A 24,557-nucleotide genomic window follows, 5' to 3' on the forward strand; every position below is an offset into this window, starting at 1 on the left:
ACGGATGAGGCGCACGCAGTCAGCAGCGAGAGAGACGAGGAAAACAAACAAGCATGCAAATGAAAAATTATCGTGGCCGGAAAAGTTATCAAGTTCTTTTGTTTTTATCGTGCGATTAATTGATTTATTGACTATCGCGACAGGCCTAACTCTTGCTAAACAGGTGAACATTCCAAAAATGATTTATATTTTTTTTTACAATGTTCATGCTCTCTATTTACTTTGTATTGCAATCAGCAATTGTATCTTATCACCCAGCCCTACTTTATACATACATTTATTTGGGGGAAACTTTGACCTTAAAAAAAGAATCAAATGTGAATCAATAATGAAACGATCCTTTTAGCATAGTCATATCTTTTTTTATCACAAGTCTGTTTTCTCTTCTAGTTGTAATATATCATGCTATAAGGGGGATGAGAACACGTGTAATAATGAATAAGAAGGGTTGTGTTGGTCATAATAATATCTTGTGGTTAAGGCAGGGATTTGTGCTGTGCTGAGGCTTCACGTTTCAACACTAGATGTATTTTACTGGCCTGGTGTGAGTGTGAAATGAGATGAGATACTCTTGAATAATAATAATATAAATAGTCTGGCATCACAGGCAGGCACGTCCAACCAGAGGCATAGATTATGTTGTCTCATACCTGTGTAATCCTCAAATCAAGCCCATGGCATCCCTGCTTTAAGCTCTAAACCTGAATCAGACAGTAGAGAGGTTTAAGATTCTGCTTTAAGGGAGCAGTTCACATACAAATAATAGCTGTATAAATTCTCTTTATTTTGCACTTTCATCTACTTTCTGTTCTCTCAAGAATCCTCTATGGTACCATACTTACTGTGATTTACCCAAGTAGGACATGGTCCTAAATCAGTGTTCTTGTTGGTCAACTTTTATCACAATCAATCACAATCACAGATTTTAGGTTTAGGGGGTTGAATAGCATTGTTTTAAACTATGATTCCCCCTGATTTTAGAAGGAAGTAGATTATAATTAGGCTTGATGCTCTAGGACCATCAGAGGATGTTGACTTGTTAGTTTCTCTGTACCTCCTCCTCCAATCACTGGTATTCATCCAGTGTGTATGTTATTGATGCTACTCTCATAAGAACTCCACATATCTTACCAAACCATTTTTGAGACCTATATCAGTTTTTTTCCATATTTCACCACTCTCTGTAGAGCTTCCCATTTGGACTAAGTGGTTTTTAGCAGGTAACCTCATTGTGTCAGTCAGTGTATGATGGGCTTGCCTGCATCTTTTCGTAATGCTCGTAAGTGCTGATGGCTCTCAGAAGGTCCCTTTAACCTTAGGACTTATTGTAGACCCCTGATTGTATACTGTTCTGATTGCTGGTGAGGTCTGAAAATCTGGAATTGACAGAATGTATACTCTATAAATGAGTCACTAGGGAAATAGTTTATCCTTGCTTTTAGTTTAAAATCGCTAAACAACTGTTTTTACAATGGCGAATGAATGTGTCAATACAGTACTTGTAAATAGTAAGGTACATTCTCAGACAACTTCAAAACTTCACATAACAGTAATTCTGAAATTAGAAAAGCAAACATATTATATACTTTATGGTCTGTTACTCCCTCTGCTGCTATCTCTTTTACAATGTTGGAGTGTAAAATGGTCACCCTGTGTTATTGGTTAACTATACTGATATTAAAATAGCAAATGGGAAACAGAGCATGTACGGATTAACTGTTTTTTCCCCCAGCTCCCTGGGTGAAGCTAAAAATAGCACTCGCAACGGAGTACAGTTTTCCCCAGTGATGCAAATGGAAGTCGCCGGAACAGCTGCTCTAAAGCCAAGTCTTGTTAGATCAGCCTTGGTCACATGACCTGCTCTATGCCATTCATTATTATTGCAACTCCCAAGTGAGGGCATATCACCGTCAGCCCTGTTTCAGCTGTCAAAATGTGCATTGTATTTCATTTAATTTATAGTTTATTACATTTACTGCAACATTTAGCAGAGAGAGAGAGAGAGAGAGAGAGAGAGAGAGAGAGAGAGAGAGAGAGAGAGAGAGAGAGAGAGAGAGAGAGAGAGAGAGAGAGAGAGAGAGAGAGAGAGAGAGAGAGAGAGAGAGAGAGAGAGAGAGAGAGAGGAAGGGAGGGAGGGATGGTACTGTTGTCAAAAGTACAGACTTCACTCTGTGCTGTTGTAAACACCTCTGATTGGCCATTGTGTTCACACGCTCATCAGATATGTCTGTGATTGGCTACAATGATCAATGTTTGAAAGAGAGAGTGGGAGAGTTTCAAAGCACAAGCAGGCGTCCATCAGTGGACTGGTCCGTTGATAGATGGTTGCTTTCAAACGTTCCTCTGTGTATCTAAGTGATGAGTGTCATTGATGTATATTTACAACATGTTTTTGAAGCACTCATCATTGTAGCCAATCACAGACATATTTGATGAGCGTGTGAGCACAATGGCAAGTCAGAGGTTTTTATGATTCTGCACAACAGTGTTCAAAGCGTCATACCAAAGTCGGTACTTTTGTCAACACAGAAGGATGGATAGATAGATGGATATAAATTTTAGGTTACCCCTTTAGGGTACAATGCTTGAACCATTAGGTTAACACGATCCTCTACAACGGTTCGGTAGTTCTTGATGCGCCCGTCAAGCACAGTTGGGAATACCATGACATTGCAGCCCATCACTGATCCACCCCTGTGCTTCACTCTAGGTACGCAACAGTTATGAGTGTTGAGCCTCTTTGGGGCTTCCCCACACCGCAAGATAGTAAAGGTGGACTCATCATTGAATAAATGTTTCACATTGTTCATAGCCCACTATTTACACTGTTGACACCAATGATACTTACATTTGACATTGGCACGAGTGACCAAAGGTTTGACTATAGCAGCCGACCATGAAAATTTACTCTATCGAGCTCTTGACTAACAGTTTTGATGGAAACATCAACTCTTTGATTGAGAGTTGATGTGCACATTTATTTCTGCAGTAAGTTTGTAGCTGTGGTTTTATGTTTTTTGGAGAAAATCTGGATTAGTACCTGTATAGCCCTATCAAGACACCTTCCTTTTGCATTGACAGTTACTCCTACTGGATGTACTTTGTCCTACATAGTGATATGCAGACATTACCCTAGATACCACAGCTCTCGATACACCACAAAGGCTGTCCTGGTCACAGATGAGTTAGCAAAACGTGCACCAACATTTTGTCCTATTTTGAGCTCTGACATGTCTTCCATTATGTTGTGTGTATTGCAGTATTTGATGTACAGCTGTACTATTGCTCTGCACACTCTGCTCTTACTGATGAAATGTAAAATCAGTGAATAGTGGCCAGCAGGCCATGCATGGATAGGCGGGAAACCTCAAACACTATATTGGCAACTGTTTCATATATATATATATATATAGATATAGATAAATAGATTAATATAGATGGATGGGTAGATATTAGGAATGTCAATTCACACAAATTCCCACGATCGATCGTTGTTTAAATAAACAATAAATTAATTGATTAATTGTTATCCTTAACACTGCGAATGCGTTGATTATAGTCAAATGCATGACACGGTGAGCAAATGCAGCTCAAATACCATGTTCTTCACCAAATGAATAAGAAGGGTTTTTAAACTTAATAAAGGGCTAGTAGGATTGTAAAATAAGTTGATATGATTATTAAATAAGTAGTATATTTAAGTTATCAATCAAATATTACCTTTAATACAATATGTCAAATCAACATATTACAAGTTACATCTGCACAAAAGGATGTGAATGAACACTTGAACTAAGTTGGGTGCAAGTCAGAATGCGTGACTCGTGTTGTGGATGCGCTCTTCCTGGAGCAGCTCTCTCACTACTCTGATCTAAACAACTTTTGTAACTTTCAAAAGGATTCATTTCTGTAACGTGGAAAACACACGGAATCCAGTCTTAGAAACTGTTTAATTAAAATATTGCTCTCTTCATAAGGTTGTGTAATATGACAGTCCCAATCATAGTCATTATTAGTTGTCCAGTGCTGTTTGTGCTGTGAGCTGAAGAGTATCACCGGCACGCTTAACTATCTCTCTAATTCCTAACCAAATTGCATCCTATATGAGATAAATAAAATATAGATAGGCCTATAATATATAAACACAATATTACAACTTGCACAAAACAAAAGGCTGCGAATGCATACACAAACTTAGGTGTAACTCCAGCTGTAATGGTCCCAAACATGCCAAACTGCCAGCACACTCGTTACATTTTTCCATGTGTCTGCTTTACATTTGTCGCCATTGAGCAGCATGCACATGACCCTGCTTAATCGATAATTGATAAGTTCTATCGATAAAACATATTATCGACAATTAATCGGTTGTCCAATAATCATTAACCTCCCTATATAGATGAATAAACAGATATACGGATCCTATTTTAAAAATTCATAGAAATAAAAAATAAAAACTGTTAGGCACACAAATGACAGTGGAAACTCTTAATTAGCTGAACTTTATTGCCCTGTCTGACCTGGAACAGACTGTTAGAAAAACAATGGTGAGGTCAGGAAGCAAGGTCACGTTAAATTCAGTGTGTTGACTGCTGGTTCTTGGTCTGCTTAAAGCCTTCTGTCTGTTGCATTGTGAAAAAGGCTGGATTTGCCCTATGAAGCTCAGGCTTTGACATCACAGGTGAAAAAATTGCTGATGGAGTGTCCCATGGCTCACTGTTCCACAGCCCCTGTTATTCCTCGCTCACACAGCGCGCTCAAATGAAGTAGAAATTGTTTCTTGTTTACATTGTCTGCTTGAATCTGCACAGCCATCAGTTTGAGACCTTATGTATAATTCATGGCTTTACCCACATGAAGAGTCTGCTCACACGCCACACCTCTCTCAGCTCACAGCTCACATGCGGGGCTTGAGAACTGTGATTTAGGTGGAGTAAGCATGAAGGTTCTATGAAGTAATCAGCTTTCACCTGGACAGTTCTTGTCAGTATGTTTGTAGAGTGTGCAGCGTGATTGCCAGAGTATGGTTGACAAACCAAAAATGATATCGGTACAATGTAAGTACTTTGCTTACTTAAAGTTTTAAATAAGGTTGTTCCGTTTTTACGCTGTTGCTTGTCATCTGTTGCTGTTGTACAAGTAGAATGTGGCAGTTGGTTGGTGTTGTAATTTTTTCTGCCCCACTACAACTGTGATTGGTCGGCTGGGTAAAAAGTGACAGTGATGAGCGACGCGTTCTCTCTGTGACAATAAAAAAAAAAAAGCTGATTGCATGAAATATGAAATAGCATGAAATAGCGCCTTGTTACTCTCATTTGTGCTCCCACTGAAAACGATTTAAAAAATATGCCAGCCACGTAAAAAAACACTGGAGGACACTGGACACAACCTAATGATGACTATATTAGTGTCCACACCAATGGACAATATTGTTCTCTTTAGGGACATGCGCATCAACTAATTTCATAACTGTTTAAATGGAAATTTTGTAACCAACTAGTCTAACCCCGCCCCTTGGAAACAATCTGTATATGCGATCCATTTACAATGAGATGTTAGGATGTTGATATAGCAACTGTACAAGTGTAAAGCGAGTTTTTATTCATAATGTTTGTTCTTTAATCTGATATAAAATTGCATACCGCATTGTCCCTCTTAACCGGTATTATAACAAGCCTAAGCAAGCTTAAAGGTGCACTATGTAGTATTTTTGCTGTAGAATATCCAAAAACCACTAGGCATGTGTTATATATTTTGTTCAGTTAAATACTTACAATATCCCAAATGTTTCCAATTATTTGTAAATTGTGAGAAAATGGCTATTTTAACCAAGGAGCCAGGACGTCTGATCATAGTGTCTGACAGAGTCGCCTGTCAGTGGCGTCATATCTGCATTACCCTCGGTTTCTTGTTTACTTGGCAGACGCACTTTACTCTTAGCAGTGTGAACAAGTGTCACAGCAGCTGCTGAGCAAACGCACAGAGTAACGTCAAAACATCATTTTCAACACTTAAATGTATCTTATATGATAAACAGAACTACGTTACCTCTTACCCATGATTGGAAAAGTGAAAATAGTGGCCACGCCCGGCAACTGGTTCCCGTCCCGCTGCACGCATCGCGAGTTGTTCATTTCGTTAACAATCGCTCCAGTGGCCGTGCTGAGCTCCACAACACTCTGTCCTGCTCTGCTTCATACTACAGTAGCGTTAATAACCGCATCCATCAACATGATTTCTACCCCAGTCCTATTTTCCACCAGCTGTGAGGTGAAGACCACATGTCACAAGATGCTTCGTTCAAACTTGGTGTCATCAAACTACGCCTTTGTTTTGAATAGGTGCCCTCTAGTGGATGTAAAAGTTGCATAGTGCAGCTTTTAATTGTTACAGTTTGACATGACAGAAGATAATTTTTGTGAAAAGTTTTGTGTTCTCAAAAGTGTTCTCCCTCACCCTCCAGACCCATCTTCCAAGTAGACATTTCTCTGAAGCTGCCACGAATGCCAGAGTAAACCAACACATTCAAAACATGGCGGTAATTTAAAGTAGCCTTTGTAAAAATATAAAGCAAAGCATTAAATGTGCAAGAAAAATATTGTGAATCCTAGTCGACTAGCAGCAGCATTATCGTTTATTCAGCTGGTCTGCTAGTCTTCCACATCCTTAGTTCTGTTTATTCTAAGCGTGCGCTTTCCTGTCACTTTAAATGCTCAAGCTTGTTACAGCAGAATATATTCTGATTGGCTGTCAATGCTATCTTTCATCAGCTGGATAAAAATCATTCTGTAAGGGATTTCAACGATATCGTTTCTCTTGTCAATAAACAGTAGCTGTGGTGTGAACTCTGCTATTCGTTAATATTTTAAAAGATTTGTATAAATATATCTTTATCGTTGTCTTAAAAGTTTTTGCCTTGAGTGTGAATAGGACTTATGTGTGAGATTACTCACGCATGACTTATTTATTAAAAATGACTTATTATTGCTGTTGTTATTATTTTTAATCAATTTAAGCAAAATAAAGCCTACAATATGTTTGATTTTAAATGTTTATTTCCCCGCATCTCTCTCATGAACTCAATAGATTCATATCTTGAGTGGCTTTGCTAACACACTCAAAGATGTACTTTCCAGGCCAGGCTGAGCACATGGTGATATCTGATCAGAACGAAATTTGATCTGAGTGTATGCACTGTGGGCACAGCACACCAACTACAGTATTTACACCAAGTGACAGGTTCAAGCATGTGTGCGATGTGGCAGAGGAGGCTTGAGGAGATGGGAATTTATTTTGGAGCGTGATGGACAGGCCGAGCACACCTTTGTTGACCTATTCCTGCAGCGACTGTGTATTGAAGGTTAAGTCCCCATGAACGACAGAGAAATTTGATCTGCTGAATAGGACTAGTTTACTTATGTGTTTTTGACAGATCAGCTCTCTGAAACACCAGCCTCACCATTAGCAAATCAATACTGATTATAATTAAATTTAGAATCAATATGGTGATGTGGCTTAAAGTGATGATCAAATCGCAAAAGGCTGTGACTGAATTAAATAATGATATAGTCTGTTGCGATGCATGTCTCAATTTATTAACAACATATCCTTTTTATTTATACAATGAAGAATATGGAATGTTATTTAACATTTTTGTTTATTTTATTTCGGTACCTGGAAACTGTTTAACGTACCTAAAAAGAAATGTTTATGTTATATTTTTTATGTTGTATTTATGTTGGCCTGCTGAATGTTAGATGGATCCAGTCTATGTGCATTAGAAATAATTTTATAATGCAGCAATAAACTAGTTAGTAGGCAGTGGCGATTTCTTTAAGACTGCAAGGGAAGCTCGGCTTCCCTTATAATGTCTCAAAATTAATGGTCAAATATGTACTATTATATTAACATTGTATTGACTAAAAATGCGTTAGAAAACGTTCATCTCAAAGACGAGTTCGTTCAGAATCAGTTACATATAGCAGGTCGGCTGACTCGATTTCCTTCTCATACATTCCCGCAGCGTCACAGTGCATTTCCCTATTGAAGCCCAGCGTCCATTGACTTCAATGGGGCTGCTTTGAACGTTTTTTTTCAGCGCTTCGAAACTAGACGGTCATTGGATAAACGCTGCGATTATGTCCCGCCCACGGACGCTCAGCGTCTCTGGGAGTGAATGGGGAGTGGACTGGCCCGGACTCCGAGCTTCTGCGTGATGATTGGAGGGTCTGCATCTCCTTTTGACTGACAGCGATTCTGTACTATAAGGAATCACTGAAGCTATTCGCGCTCAGTCCCATCGCGGATTTCTCAAGTTCAATCGAAATAAAAACTGCTGCAACCTATTTCTTTGATATTTGCTTGGCGAAATTGCTTGATTTTCATCATACATTTCACACAATTATACACCACATTCCTTGTTTCAGTTTTACAGAGTTTAATATTTTTTTAGATCGTTCATTCATTCACAGGGTAAAAGACAATTTTCTTGAAAAGGAACGTAGGGCAGAATTTACTTTTAAATAAATAAGACAATTGGCCAAAAATGAGCTTCCCCTCTCTGACAGACCAGTAGCCGCCACTGTTAGTAGGCTATGTTATTGTATGTTTTTATTTTATTTATTTAACCCTTAAAGACCTAGAACATTTTTGAGGCGCCTGATGTGCCTCTACTTTTCTTTGTTTTTCTCCCCCATTATAGCAGTTAGCATCAAGTGCTATATATCATTTTAAACAGGAGAACCTGAAGTTTCCATCTAGCTCATTTGATGTCCCAATTTTACATTTATTTATTCTGAGAATGGATTAAATTAATATAATTTCAAGAAAAATGGCAGCAAAAATGTGATGTTTTTACTGTGAACTCGAACAGAACTTCTTGAAGTTTGGATTTTTTCCTTTAGAAAGTTAGACTTGGTTGTTTTACACTTCCAGATTAAATTTTGTCTACATGTAACAATCCCTCAGCAAGTTATAGCCATTTATTATAATAATATTCTAGGCGTTTCTAGGTTTTTGAGTGAAAACAGGTGTATTTTATTTACTGATAATGTGTCCTAAAAAGTTCAAGTAATAAAGTAAATAGAAAGATTGTTATATTATAACAATACTGAAACAAACATTTTTCTTCAGAGAAATATATTATAATTTGTGCATGAAAAACAAACGCAAACAATACATCAAGTTGTGACAACAAACCATGAAATAAAATATACCCAGGCTACTTTTACATGTGGGCGGCTATTTTCATAAACGGGCATTTCAACTTCTCTGCACATAATCTTCTCAAACACAAATTGAGGAAAATATAATAGTGAAAATGTGTAAAAACACAAACTACATACAAATAGAGGAATATACTGGCTGTGCTCTGAGAGAGAGCGATTTGCACACGTTTATTTCTGTTTGGTTTCATGATGCATGCAAATTCACACCCACGTTCATTTTTCAGAGAAACGTGATTCGTGGTTCAAAAGACCAAACACTGTGTTTATTGGTTGAGTTGATGAAAGTTTCAACGAATCTGGACACAGGGGATGGGACTAATAAAAAAAATAATTTCTGTTTGGCTCAGGGGAACAACCCACGTGTGTTTCCTGGACAAATCAACGCTGCATATTTTGATGACGCATCCACGCCGACTACGGAGCCTCTGAATGATCAATCGCGAAACATATTATACCTATGGAAAGCGGAGATTCTCCTCTTTATGGTGCAGTTTACAGCATGCAGATTGGATTTGCGGTTTAAAAGTTATTAAACATTTTAGAACGATAGTTATTTTTAGCCGCGGGCGGCTGTCTCGGTCTTTAAGGGTTAACTTTCCTGATTTAAAACATGATCAAAACACTATGCATTTTAATGACAACATTTTAAATAAGAGGGCAAGTGACAAATATCGGTATCGGAATTGGCCAATTGTTTGTTAAAATCGGTATCGGCCCAAAAAATCCTATCAGTACATCCCTAGTTAACAGTGAAGCAAACCTGATGTCTGAGGGTGTTTTCACACTTGGCTCCTCTTTAAAAGAACCGAACTCAGACTCCTTTAAGTGGACCAAGAAGTGAACCAAGTGAAAAAGGACCCGGTTCTCTTTACGTTCACACTGTCTCTGTCCCTGAAAGAGGACTCAGATCCTTTTTGGTCCCCTTTAGTAGGAATGTGGTCTCACAACCCTTTGTGTTCATACTGTTGCTTTTTGGATCTAGTCCAGGTGAGTGTTTGACGGCGGACCCTATATGGGCTTCAATATTTGATGCCATTCACTTACATAGTTTGTTCCTCAGTAACCAAGATATTTGTTTGTAAAGATTATTATTACTTTATGTTAAGCAGTTTATCTTAAATTATTTATATATATATATATATATATATATATATATATATATATATATATATATATATATATATATATATATATATATATATATAATGCTTTCTTTCACTTAGCTATATCACACATCCACCTTTGTAACTAACATTTGAATTGTTTTCCTTGAGTCATGTTTATTTTATTGCAGAAGGCAATGATAACATAAAACAATAAACACAATAAAATAATAAAAGAAAGATGCAAATTGAATAAACTGCTTTAAATTTTCCAGGCAAAGTATAGATATGCCTTAAAGCAGCATTCAAGTAAGAAATGGAATAATCACACATGCAATAAAAACTACATACGGTATTCTTCACTGTATGAAGAACTGCATATTCTGCACTGATCAATTCTTTTATAAGACTAATAATGCAGATGTTTAAATCCACTAAAGAAAAAAACACCTGTTTATTTGAAACTTGTGTGTTTTGACGCTTTTAAATAAATGCAATAAGACGCTAAAGATTCTGTTTATTTCACGCGTTGTGACAGCTGGCTTCTGTGCATGCGATAGGTGTGTGTGCTCGTAACACCATTTTAAACTGGCAAGGCGTGCAGCCGCGTCTCTCTCACTCAGTTCGGAAGCAGTTGAAAAACAAGTGTATGTTGTGAACAAATAATTTGTAGAGATTTGTCAGAAGAATCAGCCGCGATGAACAGCCGATTTGTACGGAGGTATCTGATATGGCCAAACTACATTGGAATTTGCGAACATAAAAAATCAAGTAATCCCAGAGCGGTTTGTGTTCAGACTGCATGTTTTTAGCGAACCGTACCATAAGATGAGATCGAACAGTACCCAGACCACCTCCCGTGGTGGTCTTGGCTCGGTTCGCTTTAAAGGGGTCTGAGATCGTTAGTGTTCACATATGGGCCAAAAATCACACAAACTGCGCTCAGACCCCTGAAAAGGACCAAGTGTGAAAACACCCTGAAAGTGTGTGTTTAATGTGAATTTGGGAATGCATCGTGCACACCACTTTTGTTTTCATATTCGCATATTTCCAACTTTTTTGTGGATAGCATTTTGTTAGATTTGAAACAAGACTCATTTGTTTACATTAGTTTAATTTGTTTTCTGCTGAAATTAAGCGAAATTAAGGCAAAAGTATTATAAATTAAAATAATATAATGAGTCTGAACTATACATTTTTCCATTATATTTATTTTACATTGCTGTTGTATTATATTAATATTAATGTATGATAATAATGATAATAACAAAAGTATTATATACCCCCTTTCGCCTTCAGAACTCCCTTAATTCTACGTGGCATTGATTCAACAAGGTTTAATGGTTAAACATTCTTTAGAAATGTTGGCCCATATTTTTAGGATAGCATCTTGCAGTTGATGGAGATTTGTGGGATTCGTGGGTGTACATTCAGGGCACGAAGATTCCGTTCCACCACATCCCAAAGATGCTCTATTGGGTTGAGATCTACAGTGAACTCATTGTCATGTTCAAGAAACCAATTTGAAATGATTTGAGCTTTGTGACATGGTGCATTATTCTGCTGGAAGTAGCCATCAGAGGATGGGCACATGGTGGTCATAAAGGGATGAACATGGTCAGAAACAGTGCTCAGGTAGGCTGTGGCATTTAAACGATGCCCAATTGGCACTAAAGGGCCTAAAGTGTGCCAAGAAAACAATCGAGACTCATCAGACCAGGCAGCATTTTTCCAGTCTTCAACTGTACAATTTTGGTGAGCTCATGCAAATTGTAGCCTCTTTTTCCTATTTGTAGTGGAGATGAGTGGTACCTGGTGGGGTCTTCTGCTGTTGTAGCCAATCCACCTCGAGGTTGTGCGTGTTGTGGCTTCACAAATGCTTTGCTGCATACCTAGGTTGTAACGAGTGGTTATTTCAGTCAAAGTTTCAGTCCTGGGATTTTCACGCACAACCATTTCTAGGGTTTACAAAGAATTGTGAAATACTCAGACCGCCCCGTCTGGCACCAACAACCATGCCATGCTCAAAAGTGCAAAATCACCTTTCTTTCCCATTCGGACATTCAGTTTAGAGTTCAGGAGATTGTCTTGACCAGGACCACACCCCTAAATGCACTGAAGCAACTGCCATGTGATGATTAGGTTGATTAGATAATTGCATAAATGAGAAATTGAACAGGTGTTCCTAATAATCCTTTAGGTTAGTGTGTGTGTGTGTGTGTGTGTGTGTGTGTGTGTGTGTGTGTGTGTGTGTGTGTGTGTGTGTGTGTGTGTGTGTGTGTGTGTGTGTATATATATATATATATATATATATATATATATATATATATATATATATATATATATATATATATTAAATTGTTTAAATTATTTTTATTTTTAAAAATATAATTAAAATTATTACTTTTTATTATGACATTCAAAAATTGTTGACTACAAACACCAGGATGTAATAGACTGAGACACTTTTACAACCAGAAACAGGTTTGAGTCCACTTAAAAGTCCACTTGAATCTTTGAATCACTGTAACTTTAACAGTCAGTTTATGGGCTGTCTGATAGCTCAGCATAACCTTTGCGCTGTAAGCCTGGGCAGGTGGTCATCTTCTGGAGCCAGATGGTCATGTCTGTATCTCCTGCAGTGCCAGTCTCTTTAACTCTTTACCCACCAGCGTTTAAAATAAAAAAATTGCCAGCCTATGGTCTTTACTACCTCACTGGCTTGCTACACCCTGATATATATCTGTCCTGGGATAAACCACCTCACACACCTGTTTTTATTGCCCAGCCTTTCCTGTTTCAGTCAATTAGATATACCCAATGTCTTCTTCCTTGCTATCTTGCCAGCCTATGGTCTTTACTACCTCACTGGCTTGCTACACCCTGATATATATCTGTCCTGGGATAAACCACCTCACACACCTGTTTTTATTGCCCAGCCTTTCCTGTTTCAGTCAAATGAAGCTATACCCAAGGTCTTCTTCCTTGCTATCTTTAGAACCTGGTACTTTCTGCTAGCAGCATCTGTAACAAGTGCTAAACCAGGACTGCATCGAGCAAGTAGATTATTAATGCTCAGTGGTTTTCATTTATCCTGGAGTTTAGTTTTAATATCACTGATGCATGCATGTTTTGTTCTTCCCTCTAGTTGACAGAAGAGTTTCTCTCCTCCTGAGACTGTCATTAGTTTTGCACTCCTCTGAACCATACATCTTTCCATCACAGTTTAGTGTCCTCTGTGGCAGTGCAGCGTTTCCTGGGATGTGTTCACGTCCTTATGTCTGACCTAACACCCAGAGCCAGTTCAGTGTTGTGGACTGAATCTCAAGGTAATGATACACTGGGCAACTCTTTGTTGCTGAGCAATGTTGCTGGGCAATGTTTCCGTCAATGGGTAACCAGATGAGTAGGGTTGGGCATCGTTTTGATTTGAACGATTCTGATTCCGATTCCGATTCTTACTTTCGATTCCGGTTCTTTTCGATTCTCGATTCCGATTCTTTGAGGGGTGGAGTCAAAACATGTCACATCGATATTCAATGCTATTTTCAATAAAACGGGGGGGAAAACGCTGCATATACTGTCAATTAGATATTTTTTATATAATTTTTTTTTTTTTTTTGTCTGTCTTTTGAAAGTCTAGGCAATCAAACATTTCTTCTGAAGAGATCACTTTATATGATAAAGCTTTTAAGCTTTTTCTCATATATAAACATTGATCAATTACTATTAAAATTATCACACAAATATTTGTTAACTCAATGTATTTTTTACAACAGGGTAATTGTGTTGCAATAGTTTACACACAGCACAAGTAAGCTTGATTTTGAATGGTAAATTGAATAAACAAAGATACATATTAAAAAAAATTGCACAAATAAATACAATAGAATAAAAGATATAAATGAAATAGACTGCTTTATTTTTTCAGGTAGGTCTAACATTCAGGTAAGAAACTGAATAAAAAAAACGCAAAGTGGCTAAATAAATTTAAAATAACATTGGATAATGTTTTTGCAAAAAATTAAATATTTTCATATAAAACCATTAAAGTTAGACAAGTTAATCAGTCAAGAGCAGTGTGATCGTTTGTCTTTTTGTAGTTTGACTTTGAATAACAAATGACTGCTGTCCCTTAAAGAACTGTCGCACTCATGGATCCTGAACACTGTTCCTGTTACTCATTCTTCATTTCTTCCTGAATTGTTTATGACTGTGTTTACATACTGTTCAAAATGTGCACTGAGAATTTGTTTGAGTGTATTTGACCAATAATAAGCTGTAAAAAGAAGCGAATATTTGCACTTGTATGTCAGGGGCGGCTTTATTACGGTAGGCTATGTGTGTGCGTGCGCTTCAGATGTGAGCTTGAAATCTGCGGGGATTCGTAGAATTATGTGCAATCCCGCGCGAAATTCAGACCGATCACACACTAATACTAACACGCTGTCGTAAGGAAAAGTCCAGCAGAACGCGCGTCCGTCGTGTTCAGAGGTTAACCGGCTGAATGAGAATATGCGGCTGCGCGTCAACTCGCTGTCGGTCAGAGAGGAGAGGAGAGGAGAGCAGCTGGGATCGATTGTGTAGGCTGAGCAGGCTATCGTATCTCTTCAGATATTTCAGTATCGATATTTTTGACAACACTAGTTGCACTGTGCCGACCCAGGCTTTTAAAAGTGAAATAAATCCACACTTCAGAGCCGCTTACCGGGCTTCCATGACTAAAAGAACAAGCGGGCGCGCAAGCACCGGAAATCAGGTGGCCATGGAAACCAAAACTTGCGCGTTTGGAACCGAAGATCGGAACCGAAAATAAATTTTCTAAACGATTCCAATGGAATCGTTATTTTTTAAACGGTTCCAAGTTAGAACCGGTTCTCGATGCCCAACCCTACAGATGAGACGAGGCTCACAATCTAAAATTTCTAAAGGTGTTGCCCATTCTCAATGGGAAAGTGCCCAAGCAACATTACCCGCAATGCTCGGCAACATTGTCTGCTCAAAAAACTTATTCATCATCAGCTTTAGACAACACCTGCAAAACTAGTGAAGGACTGATTTAATATTTTACATGTCTAAGGCCATGTCACAGCCACAGAATGCAGTTATCAGTCCTGTATTTGAGTCCTTAATACAGTTACGTTCACATGCTTTGGTTTTGTATCAGCCATCCCACTTTGAGGTACATGACTGACAATAAGACTTACACAAATTGACATATATTTTATGCTATTTATTTATAAATTGAAATTGCTTTGACATGGTTGTCTGTAGATTTTGTAGTTCAAACAAGCACATTTTCTTCTAGTTGGACAATTGGACAAGGCTATTTAAATATCAGTTTGTTTCCTTGGTGATACATCAGTCCATCACTAGCCATTTAATGATCACTACTCCATTTTTATTAGGATAAACTGGATAATATTCTTTGTTTTTTGTTGCCAAACAGAGAGCTTTTTACATCATACTGATATTCTGTTCCAGCACATGATCCCACTGAGCAGACAGAGATGTTCAAAAGATTGTTGTGCTCTTGCAGAAATTAGAGTATTACCTACTGTTATTTATGCATCATTGCCCAAGTGTGTTAGTTCCCTGCCAACCCACAGTTCAAAATGAGTGATGCCTCCAGTGCAGCTTCTAAAGCATCAGGCTGCACCACTGAGCGCATGATGGCTGTATTTTCATCCACCCACCTGACTATGAAGTGTTGCCTAGCCCTGCGGATGTAACCCCAGAATCCCACAGCGACTCCCTGAGCCTGTGAATCATAGCTGTCCCTGCCTCGGCCTACACACCGCCAGCCGCGCTGTATGCGTCAGGCAGTCTGAGAGATGCTCTTTTACTGGGCCTCAAAAATTTCCTCTCCTTGCTCCTTCCTCTCAGGCCTCTCCCAGCTGTCAGAAACCTGACAGCGAGTTTGATGTCTAACGTGATGCAGGTTTTAGCCTGTCAAACTATAGCATGAGTCAAGCTGTAGAAACTGGCAAAAATAGGGTTATGAATGCGGTTTCATGAGTAAAACAAACGATCAGAACAGTCACAAGGGCTGTGCCAAGTGTGCGACCGCACAGGGCCTCGCACAAAACTAAAGGGACAGCTGACTTGATGATATAAAGACAATAATTAAAGTTAAAGTGTTTTGAAATCTGTACTCATTTAAGGATGTGGATTTATTTCATGGATGCCTGCAGAATATCAGATCTGACGGTATGCACAAAGATTTTTTTATTTGACACTAAAACGTTAAATACGCTTATATAGCCTAACTATTATGTTAACAGCAGGTGTTCATCACTAATTCTCAATCATCACTTAATTAATAACTTGATTATCTCATTAATGTCATCACTGATTCAGTGTTGATTCAACTGATTCAACACTGGACCATCATTGAGAGCAAAAGTGCCACATTACGAGTGAAGTCTTCTCTATCTCTAGACATTTTAAACAGTTTTAAATCCAAAAAACACCCAAAGCAACAAAATTGTCAGATGTCCATTTAGCAGATGTTCAGAGGAAAACAACTGAAAAACAGTGATGGCGGTTCGCGCAATAATTTAAGTTTTATTACTAGCTGAGAAATGGCTTCAGATGATTCAGTGAGAGACCAGTCCAAATGAACATGAGGATTCAAAATGTTTTGCAAACGTGTTTGACAAGTTTATACTTTAGAATATTATTCAAGCGTCAATATGTGTGCAGTTCAGTTAAACAGCTTTTGAATTGTAGCCACACGAAAAAATCACCACTATCACTATAGTCACTAGTTGTTTTTGTCATTTGTAGCGAATCGTTAATCGTTTGTTACTTCTCATTTCTGTAGCTTTTGCCATTTTATAAAAATATAGACTACCTCCGATTTCTTGTCAGATCTATTTATACAGTCACTCTAACAAATCTAATCAAAGATTTTTTACCATTTTCATGACATTCAAGTTGAACACCAATGCGTAACCGGCCGATGGTGCTTTTGCTTTATGTATTTCCCCGGCATCGAAATCAGGCACATATAAATGTCCGGAAACAAGATCCTGGCTGCATATCAATATTCCTGGATCACTGGATCTTTTGTCATCAAAGTCAAGTCCAACCTTTAATTCAAACTGAAAATTTGATTCACCTATTAACTACAGTCCTGAACTCAGTCCGGATGAGAAAGCTTGTTCTGATGGGAAAGTGAAGTCAGTGCATACGCTCTATTTAAGCCTTGTGTTATGCCTGTGTAGTTGTCTGTCATTGTCACTATTTACTGGTTTGTTCTGTCCTTGTTTTTGAAGTTCTGAGAACTGAGTTTTTCTGTTAGTTTGAGTTTGCTGTTAAAGACTGCTGCACTTAGATCCAGCTTCATCTCTGCTACAACCGGGCTCATGACAGTAACAAACTGAAATATTATTTATGTCTTTCAGTTCTATGTGATTGTTTTTCCATGACTTTATTTTGGTATGATTTCTGAAAATATAAAATGTATCATGAAGTGCCCTGGGCTGCATAACTGGAAAAAGGAAAAAATAATTTCCATGTTTGTCAACGTTTGATGATATTATGGTAGATAGATAGATAGATAGATAGATAGATAGATAGATAGATAGATAGATAGATATTGATATATATATATATATATATATATATTGAGATATATATATATATATATATATATATATATATATATATATATATATATATATATATATATATATATATATATATATATTGATATATTTATTCAGATTTAGGTACTTCTCAGTTTTAGGTACCATCATTTTGACAAAATCTAGATGATACAAAATAAATCTTATTTGTCAATAACAAAATTATATCAGGAGCGGTTGATGTCATCAATATACACCTACATATTGTTTAATAAATATATTTTAATAATTTAAAATGCCTTGCAAGACTTGTGAAGTCTTTTTTGATTGATGACTAAACTGGCACACAGTGACACAATGTTTGTTTCTTAAAACTATCCTGTTGCTTACTTTTCTGCCTTGTGCTTTTTTTCCAGGAGGCACAGAAGGTGAATAACCCTGTGAACAGTCAGGCTGATGGCCCACCGAAGATCCTGAATGAAAAAGATGAGGCCCCAGCCAGTGAGGTGGGCTGGATGACCTCAGTCAAAGACTGGGCAGGGGTCATGATCTCTGCACAGACCCTTACCGGCAGAGTTCTGGTGAGACAGCCACACACACCCACTAAAGCTTCACTTGATGCCCACAAGCTCCCTCACATCTCTTCACAGTCACATTTAGAGCACGCTCTGTCAGACCAAGCCATACAGCTGACTTTAGAGGTCAAGATTATACCCAGATGATTTACGTGTGTTTTGTTAAATACGGTGTCATTAGCATGCCTAGCGCAATAAAGGGCTTTTGGGAGTGCAGTAATATTGAACAGTGACTTGTGTGGGTGGGGCTCATCATCACAGCTGTTAGTGCCTGCACTGTGCTGGACACAGACAGGTCAATTAACTATGAACAATTGAGTCAATTAACCACATAATGAAGATCATTTACTTTGGGAACGTTATGCGAATGAGAGCAGTCCTAATTTTATGACCTTCAGCAAATTATGGATGAAATCCATTTTTGCTTTTGTGGTTTTCCACTGTGGTGTGCATTTCTGAAAGCTTTAACCCCATACTCCAGTAGCTTAATGTCCTTCATTTATTGTGAATATTGTGCTCCTAGTTCTGCATCTCATCTTTCAGGTGTGCTGTCCCTTAGTAGACTGGTCCAGTCTAGTGTTTCTCTTTCAGTACATGACTAATCTTTAATGGGCCATTCACACTGACAGCAGTTAAATCACTGAAGGGTCACCAAGTGCTGCGGTCGCTATTAGACATTCCTACTCGACTGGTGACTAAATGTATCAGCAGACTATGAAATTAACTTCATTAACCACAGTGGCTGGTTCATGAATGCCAAGTTATACCAGCCATTTCTTTGTTGCTTTCCCCCCCCAATTGAAATATGCAACTCCACTTATAGGGCCCTATAAAATCCGTTTTATTTTTTCCCAAATTCCGTTTTATTTTTTCCCAAATTCCGTTTTTTCCGTTTTAATTTTTGCAAATTCCGTTTTTTCCGTTTTAATTTTTGCAGATTCCTTTTTTTCCGTTAAAATGTTTGGCAATTCAGTTTTTTTTTACCCTTTACTGTTATGTTGGTGAAAAAAGAGTGTGCTTTTAATGTTAATATAATAGAACATAAAACAAAAAATAGGAATGACCTTAAATTTACTGAGGTAACAAACATCACATTTACTTTTTAGGACAAATATGATATTTGACATAACACTGCACTTCAAGTACTTCAAATATTAATGGTTATTAGCTTTAAACTTTCCGGTAAAATAAATTATAATAGTTTATATAAGTTAAAATGAAAGTGCTCCAGTAGCTTTTTCTTTCAAGTATTTAAAAAAAAAAAAGAACTAAAAAAAATAAATCATAAGAATCATCTTTTACATACAGTACTATTAAGTAAAACATTTAAAGCTGAAAATTAACATTAAAAAATAACATTTCACCATGAAATCATGTAGTGAATTGTTCTGTGTGTTTAACAATCACCATTATGATATCCAGAGCTGTGAAAAATAAAAATACACGAAAACACAACACTGCCTGAAGTTTTTCCCCCAACTTCAAAGGCCCCTTTAAATGATTAAAACTAGATGCTTAATTTTAACTTTAAGGTTACTTATCATGTAAACTACCCATATACAGCATGTTAAATGCATGTTTGGAACAGACTAACAGAGGGGAAATCGGTCGCATTTGCAGCAGATATGCATTGCTGCCTAATGTGCCCATTATAAATCAAAGCACGAGCTGACAGGGGTCGAGCAGAACACCGGAAAATCTGACAGAATGGACAATATTTGTCTGTCTGTGCAATACACGAGCCGCGGTTCAGGTGCGCGCGCGACCAATGCTGCCTGAGCACAACGAGCGCGTGGCTCCCGCTCTCCATACGCAAAGCTGTGAAACCGCCGTTAGCGTCGAGTTTCTTAACTTTTTCGCTGCCGAAAGCAGAGCCGTGGAGACCAACTTCGCCATACTTTCATTGTTTTGAAGGGCGAGCTGAAATGACGGGAGGGGTTGTGTCGCGGAGATTTGCTTCCCCCCGTCTGCACTTTCCTCAGACATACGTTCTCCACCCACACGACACAGAATTTCATTACAAATATGTACAATTCCGGAGAAATCTGCGTTAACACTAGATTCCGCGTTTATATGCAGATTCAGCGTTAATATGCCAATTCCGCGATTCCGTCCGCGATTCCGTGTTCGCGGAAATTATAGGGCCCTACACTTAGAGCACCTCGTAAATACGGTTTTCATTTGGGTCGTACAGAATAATGGTGTAATATTAGCGACATTGTTAACGTTTTTGGGCAAAAAAGATACATTGTCTATTGTCATGTAGGGGTTTTTAACAATTAACCACTCAAGGACCAGAAATGACAAATTAAGTCTGGGTGTCAAGATATGCAATCGATTGAAGAAAATTTTCCTGAAGAATAGTTTGCAGTTTCATCAGCAAGTTTGTAGGCTCTCTGCATACACACTTAATACAGCAGCATTTATACTCACACAATCACTAAGCCAGGGTTTTTCAAACATTATGATGCAAAGGAACCCCAAATATGATTTTTTTGAGGGACCCCTTTCCTAAAATCCCTCTATATGAAAAAAACATTTAAACTGTTAGATACATCGTAAGTTTCTAAACTTAAATTGGCTATGCTTAATTAATGTTGACTGTATAAACCTGACAAACATTTTCAATTAAAATGTATTTGAATAAGCAACTTTTACAATAAATGTTTGTAAGCAGCTTAATTACTGGGTAAAAAATACCACCTTACAACCCCAGTGAGCAAGATAAAAGGGACTATATTGAGAGAAACTCACTAGAAAATTACCAAGCAAACATACAATTCTAGAAAGTATGTACGGCAAGAAAGGAGAGAAACATTTAGAAGTAAAACAATTAGAATGTTCCATAGACTTTATCCATTTTTTTGTTCTCTGAAATTTTCTGGAGGACCCCAGGTGGTCCCCCGGACCCCAGTTTGAAAACAACTGAACTAAGCTACGTCATCACGTCAGGTTGAATGATTCTGATTGGTTAAGATTTCATCTTAGATAAACTTAAAAAATGTCCACCAATCTAAGTTTCCAGGCTCCAGTTTGTCTATCAGATGTTCATTTCATCTCCAGTTGTTCCTGCCAGTTGTTTACTTTGTGAACATTAGGTCCTGTAGTAAAGGATGCCAAAAACCCACACAAACTCAGATAAACTGCTTCTGTAGATCCTAACACTTTTTGAATGAGCAATGTCTTTTAGGCAATTTCTTGCAAACTGATGCCACTGACATGAAAAAAATGAAATTATAAAGTTTTACCCAATTCCCTTATAGCTATTCAGGATGCTTTATCACTGAAAATTGAGTGTAAATGTCTCTTAATTCTCAACAATGTAGTTAATAAAGCTACAAAATAAATGACATCTGTCACTCTGTTGTTAGGACATGTGATTTGTTTCACATGATTCATGTGAGCGGAAAGTATTGAGGTGTGGAGTGGTAATATTTCTTCTGGGGCAGAAAGAGCAATGGTGAGAAAACAGCAGTAAAGAAAGCATTGGATCATAGCGATGTTATGTTTGATTCAGCCACATATATTAGCTCTTATATACAGTGAGTACGGAAAGTATTCAGACCCCTTACATTTTTCACTCTTTTATATTGCAGCCATTTGTTAAAAGCATTTAAGTTATTATTTTTTTTTTAACTTTTGAAGAAGTTTTTCATCCAGGATATCCCTGTACTTGGCCACACTCATCTTTCCCTCAATTGCAACCAGTCGTCCTTTCCCTGCAGCTGAAAAACACTCCCACAGCATGATTCTGCAACCATGCTTCACTGTTGGGACTGTATTAGACAGGTGATATTTTTCTCCACACACACTGCTTTAAATAAAGACCAAAAAGTTCTATATTGGTCTCATCAGGCCAGAGAATCTTATTTCTCACCATCTTGGAGTTCAAGATGGACACCTTCAGGTGTTTTTTAGCAAACCTTCATGTGTCTTGCACTGAGGAGAGGTTTCCATTGGGCCACTCTGCCATAAAGCCCTGACTGGTGGAGAACTGCAGTGATGGTTAACTTTCTGCCGACTGCATCTATGGAGCTCAGCCACAGTGATATTTGGGTTCTTCTTTGCTCTTGGTAGATCAGTTTGCCCGGACGGCAAGCTCTAAGAATCAGAGGCTGATTACTTAGGACCATGTGATATTTCATTTTTTCTTTTTTAATAAATCTGCAAAAATGTCAACAAATCTGTATTTTTCTGTCAGTATGGGGTGCTGTGTGTACATTAATGAGAACCTTTTTTTTAATGATTTGAGCAAATTGCTACAATATAACAAAGAAAGAAAAAATTAAGGGGTCTGAATACTTTCTGTACCCACTGTGTGTGTGTGTGTGTGTGTGTGTGTGTGTGTGTGTGTGTGTGTGTGTGTGTGTGTGTGTGTGTGTGTGTATCTTTTCAATTCTATCCCAGCAGGTTGAGCCAAATACCATGGTGCGTTTGCTTAAAGCAAAGTGAAACAAATTAAGTGGATCTTTTATTTGGACTTATCCCCATGGCTCCATCTAAGCTATTGAGTTCTGTCTAAACAACCTAATGGGTTGGATGTACCAGTGGATCATATTTCCTTGTGGTAAATGATGGAAAGGGATAGCTTGGATGGAATTCATCTCAAAAACACTTTAGCAATGCATACAGTATGTACAACCAGTGGTACCATGAAACTGAGCTCTCTGTACCCTAACATCCTTATCTACAGATGGAGCTTCATTTTTTTCAGCACTTCCACATATCAGTTAGTTTCTTCATTGTGTGAGTTTGGAATAATTCTGGAAGTGATTTATTAGTTCACTTTAACCACTTCAGCTCTGCAGCACATTTTGCATTTTTTTGAGAATTAGGAATATCTGAATTTAAAAGAGCACCCTACCCACATACATTGGAGTAAATTGATAAAAATGGTCTCATTTTACAGAAAAAAACTCTAAATATGGTGGAATATTGCATATATTATATTGTATATATTCACAATCTTATGATAAACATATAAAATATATATATATTTTGATTTATTTTTTATTAATTTGTTTTATATGTATATATATATATATATATATATATTATATTTATATATATATATATATATATATATATATATATATATATATATATATATATATATATATATATATATATATTATTTTTATTTTATTTTTTTTTATCATTTTGGTCTCCAGCTTTCTGGAAGTTTCTGTTAATTCTATAAATTGCCACTAAACAGGGGAACACTTTTTTTCTTGATATCTCCTTGCAAATAAAAGTGATTGAGATTTATCTGACCAAAGTATCTAATAACTCCTACTCATCTGCATTGACATAAACTGGCCACTAGGATATCGAAAAGAAGGCTCCGCCTCTTCAACTTTGTAAGGGGAGATATCGGGCTCTGATTGGTCTAGAATCATGATTTACATGTCTATAAAGAGCTGAGATTCTCAGCTTTTCTGTAGCATGATGCAATATGTGATAACATGATCAAAAATCGTGGCTAACATCGACAATCAAAACTAGCAATAATTAGAGTATTTGTCTACATCACATGTTTTGATCTGGATATCGGTGACATATTACTGTGTCATTTAGCCATGCTTGTTCACAGACATGTAAAAATAGTCTCATTTTGAAGCAAACAACCTAAGGAACAAGCTGATATAGCGTTTGAGGCTAGTAGCTTTACAACGAGTTTGTGATCCGAACAGGAATATGACTCGTGTTTGCTTGTTCAAAGGAGTTATTTCCATCTTTGTGATTCTTTTGATAATAAATTTACTGTAAATTATTGGATCGGTGAAATTAACTGCTGAGGCTGATAGCTTTCGTTTGATATATTACTTGTCTTTTTTAGGTGTGTTTGTGTGATAAAAATATGAAATTTTATATTATTTCCATGATTTTCTCAAGGGGGGGTATTATATTCTTCTATATAATATAAATGCAGAAGTTATTGGGTTATTAAGAAAGCTGAGGTTCTAATCTTTCAAATGATACCATATATGTCTAGTTTTGTGGTGCGCAAGTTATAGATTTTATTAAAGATTATGATGATGCAATTTTAGACCCATGGGG

The 24,557-nt window shown here is 37.4% G+C and overlaps 1 protein-coding gene across 25 annotated transcripts in view; it reads left to right on the forward strand.

Annotated features, from left to right (window-relative positions):
• The window catches only part of kcnma1a (potassium large conductance calcium-activated channel, subfamily M, alpha member 1a), a 235,492-nt gene that overhangs the window by 45,476 nt on the left and 165,459 nt on the right, over positions 1–24,557 (forward strand). For all 25 annotated transcript variants that reach the window (XM_067422357.1, XM_067422366.1, XM_067422361.1 and 22 more), the window contains exon 2: positions 18,339–18,503. In XM_067422357.1, the coding sequence (XP_067278458.1) occupies positions 18,339–18,503 (165 nt within the window). The remainder of the gene's footprint in view (positions 1–18,338; positions 18,504–24,557) is intronic.

This window comes from Pseudorasbora parva, chromosome 17 (genome assembly GCF_024679245.1).
Source record: "Pseudorasbora parva isolate DD20220531a chromosome 17, ASM2467924v1, whole genome shotgun sequence".
NCBI lineage: Eukaryota > Metazoa > Chordata > Actinopteri > Cypriniformes > Gobionidae > Pseudorasbora > Pseudorasbora parva.